Below are 5,165 nucleotides of genomic sequence, written 5' to 3' on the forward strand. Positions count from 1 at the left end.
ACACACACACACACACACACACACACAAACAAATGATTGGTTTCCTTCAAAGCGTGGATTGCGGAGGGTACTTTGAAGGAGGTGATTAAAACACAGGAAGGATCCATACAGCAGTGGCAGATGAAACCTTTACTATAGGTATCCATCATAGCCAATCGCCATGCAGCACACATACGTATGACGTCACATAGCGATGAGAGGGCCACTAGGACTGGGTCAATGGTGAAACCTCGTTATCGAGAAAGGTTGTAAATTCTAATCTTCTACGCGCTTGCATAACAGCAAATAACATTAATGGTAAATAAACCGACGGCCTACATGGGTACAATAATTACAGTCAAGTGCTGCATACATGAAAAGCTTAATTCCAATAATATAACCAGTTCAAAAAATAAATAAATCTCCAGAACATGTCAAGGACTAAGTACTATTGCCAAATAATTTTGTTACATTAAACTCAAAGCAATCAACCAGAACCAGCAGCTTTTCTTCTTCGCGGTACTTTAGAGAGATAACTTGTTTTATTGGACAATGAGTCCGCGGGATGGAGAGGGTGTTGATTTGAGTGGCAGCTGGAGAGGCATCGATATCTGTGACATGGGAGGGATTGCTTGTTTCTGTAATCATTTGATGACTCAATAGATCGACCCAGTCCTGAGTGTGGAGCGGAACACAAACGGTGTACTGATGGTGATTGGTACAGAAGCAAACCACTGATTGCAGCCTCATGGCGGCTGACATTTCCATCAAATTAGCACAGCTTACCGTCATCAAAGAAAACGAAACTTTGAGATTTGTCTGCATGGGGAGAAGGAGGGAGAAAAACCAAGAGGAGAAACCAGAGTCAGTTCAGTCACCTTTTTCGATCAATGGGCAACCAGTACCTTTGATTTTATATTCACACACACACACACACACACACACACACACACACACACACACACACACACACACACCCACACAACACACACACCACACACTCTGGTTAACAAGCACGTACATAAATATCTCTGCTGAACAGAAGCTTCATTTCCGGCCCTCCTTTAGCTCATGCATATTAAATATCATTTTCCAGAGAAAATCCCTCAATGTCTCGTCTTTGTTGGCCACAGAGAGATCTTATCTTGATTACCGTCTACTGGCTATTACCAAAAATTGGATTTTATCACTGATAGCAGTTGTTTAGCAAGTGCTGAGAAACCCAACGACGTCAATGAAGACATCCAAAGATGAGAAAAATGACATGTATGGCCACCATTTTTCATGTGGTAAAGAGCTTGAATTAATAGTTTCAATTTAGTATTCTGATCACGCAGAGCGTTACATACAGAGAGATTTTCACAGTGAAAGGCCATGCCGCCGGCCTGGAAAAGATATATTACCAGAAGGCAAAGTCGGTTGATTCAAACATATACAGCACCTGTTTACAGAAAATCAATATGTGTGTGCAGTTTGGAAATACAAATAATAACACTGCTGCTTTAACAGATGCTCATGTGTCTTTTGATTCATTAAAAAAGTTCATCAATCAAGGGCCCGAGGGTCACAAATCTCACACACTGTGTAAATTATTGCAGTTATAGGTTTTCTTAAGATAGTTTTGAAAATATACAGTAGGAGGACCTTGTCTCAAAAAAGAAGTCCCATGCTCACCTTTGCAGCTGTAAAAAAAAAAAAAAAAAAAAAAAAGTGTATATAACACAGGAGGATTATGTAAATGGAGGCAAAGTTGAGAGCTGGCAGGATTGATCAAAGGTGACAGCTATTTAGGGAGAAATTATGGTCCAGTCCTCACAAATAGGGCCCACAATCAGCAGCACATATAGCGCCGAGCACTGTAGCTGCTAACAGGATCTCAGAGGAAGAGAAGAAAATGCAATTATAAAATACATCATTGCTCAAAATATTGAGAATTAGTCATTCTGTGGCAGCCACTCATCACTGTTGTAAGCACCATCATCATCTTCAGCTTCCTATGATCATTTATTGGTTTAAATGCTTGGAGTATCTTAAAGGATAAAGTATTATTTTTAATTAATAGAGGAAGGTTTGTGGAAGTGGCTGGAGTTATTTTATTATCTATGCATTGCATATTCAGCAATACTGTTTCGTTATCCCTCTGCACAATGCGTGTACTGTGCTCCATTGCCAAATCCCGAGACAAAAGTGAACAAAAAAATACAAAAAAAAGGAAACAGCACAAGTTGGCTGCTCTGTACAAGTTATAGCGGGACTAATTATCTCGGTGGGCTTTTCATCTTTTTCGTTTCTGTAATTCTCTGTTCTTTTGGCGGTTATAATCTCGCCCCGTTCTCTTTATCTCACAGCTGTACAGTATTACACTCCAAATGAGCTGGTCCGCTCGCCAGCCGTATAACCCAGCTGTGGCAGAGTGAATATGACAGAAATTAATACCTGGAGAGATATGTCACGTTGATAACATACTTACGTGCAATATGAATGTATTCCCCCGGGAAGAGCCTTTGTTCCTTCCACGGAGATAATTCTCTCCCCCACCCCGAGCACCGACACAAGTGTTTCATGTGTGAATGTTCATGATTTGGATTGAGGGATCCAACATGTTACTCTGAAGTGAAGGGAATTCATTGCAAAACAAGATGCTGAAGAGAAGGATTTCTAAATGAGGAGTGGTGCATAAATCCTTATTAAATAATTAACAATACCAAATTAAAACATAAGGGGTCATAGGTAACCGAAATCCACAGGCTGATTGACAAATCGACCGACTTACTCTGTAAATATGTACTGTATGTAGGTTACATAACCGAGTGTAGATATTATTTAACAGCTACAGCCCAGTTGTGCGGCTCATTTGCATGTTTCAAATTGTCGTCCTAATTTGTGGAATTGTTACATCATCCTCTGTGTGCAGCTAATTATCAACTTATTCTCATCTACTTTTCTCCTGAATCTTCTGCTGCAGCTAACACATTTCCCCAGAGTGATGACTCAAGTTTCAACTGGTTTCAAACAGCACTTTTTGCTGCACATAGCAAAAGAAAATCAAGACCATATATTGTTTGGGAGAATCTTTAGCTTTAACTTTGATAAGGATGCACACTTGGCTACTGACTGCTTTTATATCAGCAGAGTGCACGTTAATATTTAAATCTACAGTACGTACTGCTGGTGTTTCCTTTAAAAGTGCTATATTTTGATACAGTATGGGCAGATATTGGTTTTGTCAACCAACTATAACTGTCACTCCACAGCTGCAGATTTTTATAATGAAGTATTACTGATCTACATGTTTTTACTTTATTTTTCTATGTTGCTTGCTCAAATTGATTTTCAAAACATTTCCAGACAGCCCAGACATGCGCTTGAAGCCTTTTCTTGTTAAGATGGCAGCCAGAGAGAGAGAGAAAAAAAAAAGTATCTTCTTTTGCGCCTGAGTGGGGTATTCTGGGCGAGAAACAGTCAAGTAGCCAAAGCCACCACAGCTTGAGAGTCTCGGAGAGCAATTTGAAAAGCTAAGTGAGTGATCGATGACAGAAGTCAATTATCAGCTCGCAGATCTTGTCAGAGGCGGCGGTGCAGGGTGAGCGTCACACACCACCTACCTCTGACTAACAATCAACAACTGCGGACACCAGCCCGGCCAGACAAGAAAACACTGCAGACAGAGTATATGACAGGCAGTCCTTACACTACCATTACCTCGACATGCTCCTATAGTGGGAAGAAAACCCCTTTTTTCCTGCTTCTTAACAGCCCCTTTAAATCTTCTCTTTAATTTAAACCTATTTCTTTAATTCTTTGTGACATTAACCTAAAAGAATGCAAATAAATACTTTTGTAATACCGTGTTCCGTACAGCTTGCAGCAGAGAGAGAGGCTTCAACAATGGCTTCATACTGTTATGTAAGAGGGCGGATTTCTCCTGCTCTAATGGATTGAGATTCACCTAACTGACTTAACCACTTGTAAACACCAAAAGTGGCATCCTGCTCTACATGGCACCATGCTGCTATGGTGAAAAGAATAAACCAAAACATCTCAAAAACCTTTTTCAATTACCTGAAAAATATTTAACTACAGCCAACTTAATGTTGTGTTAGTTTTGATGGGCAGTTGTGTTGTTCTCCGTGGCCCTGGTCAATTAAAAATAAATGATTAATAGGATAACAGCTTGACAGTTTTCCTGGAAAACGTTTGACGTCTGCACGTGTAAATGGTTGCCAACAAGATTCCGCACATGGAGCTCTATTTGTGTCCGCTTAAAAAAGCCACAAGGCAAATGGACAGCCTCGAATTCAAACAATCCAAACACTCCTTTGGGTCTTAAAAGCTTCTTGAACCATTCTCAAGTCTTTGTGACAATTGTGCTCCTGAGCCTGAGGTGAAGCTATTCTTCAGCTAGTTGTTGACCTGTGCAGACGTCAGAGGTTTTTTAGGTCAGCTGTCGGATGTAATGGGGTCTTGGTGTGATTGTGGTACAATTTCTATGTCACATTGTGTTTTGTGTGTCTGTGATTGTATTTCCACACACTTGCTGGTTTGAACATGCAAGCCAAACGACTCCATTGCTTACCGTTGACCTCCTGCGCTCCTGCATCTGTGAAAAGCATGCTCATCACCTCCTCGAAGTTGCAGCTGGGCTCAGATGCATTGCTGTCCTGGCCCACGTGGTGCAGCATTCTCTTCAGGACGTCATCCAGGGAGGCAGCGGTCTCATCCAGCAGGATAGTGGCCCGCGCCAGGAAGCCATCCAGGTCCCGGTGGGCCCGGATCTCCTCTTCAAAGTTCATTAGCTTCACATACTGTGGAAAAGATGGAAACCTTTTAAAGTCGGAAATAGGTTTTTTGGATTGCTGATTATGCCAGTCAGTGTAATTTTCAAACAATTGCATTGCGCAGTGTCAAAATGAATCTACCTTATTTTCTGCAGAATTGGACCATAATATCTTTGGTTTGCTCTATCATGTATCATATATATTTGAAGGAGTCATGTGATTGGCTGGACAGAGATGGCGGCTTAAGGTGTAGCTTCTGGCCCAAAATTGTCAAATACTTGTTTTATATGGTTCCATCTTTGATATTTTACCATTTTGTGCTTGTTAAAGTTAAGTTAGTCAAAGTCCAACACGATGATACAAATGCCATTGCAGAGGCATTGCTGGAGAAACAGAAAAGCTACCTCG

General features: G+C 40.9%; 1 protein-coding gene across 6 annotated transcripts in view; it reads right to left on the reverse strand.

Annotated features, from left to right (window-relative positions):
• Positions 1–5,165, reverse strand: part of slc4a11 (solute carrier family 4 member 11) — a 156,939-nt gene that overhangs the window by 43,014 nt on the left and 108,760 nt on the right. For 5 of the 6 annotated variants that reach the window (XM_032511973.1, XM_032511969.1, XM_032511974.1 and 2 more), the window contains exons 5-6: positions 4,556–4,784; positions 766–798 (exon numbers count right to left, since the gene is read on the reverse strand). In XM_032511973.1, coding sequence (XP_032367864.1) covers positions 766–798; positions 4,556–4,784 — 262 coding nt within the window. The remainder of the gene's footprint in view (positions 1–765; positions 799–4,555; positions 4,785–5,165) is intronic. The other variant, XM_032511971.1, reaches the window with a different exon arrangement.

Source organism: Etheostoma spectabile, unplaced genomic scaffold (assembly GCF_008692095.1).
Source record: "Etheostoma spectabile isolate EspeVRDwgs_2016 unplaced genomic scaffold, UIUC_Espe_1.0 scaffold58, whole genome shotgun sequence".
NCBI lineage: Eukaryota > Metazoa > Chordata > Actinopteri > Perciformes > Percidae > Etheostoma > Etheostoma spectabile.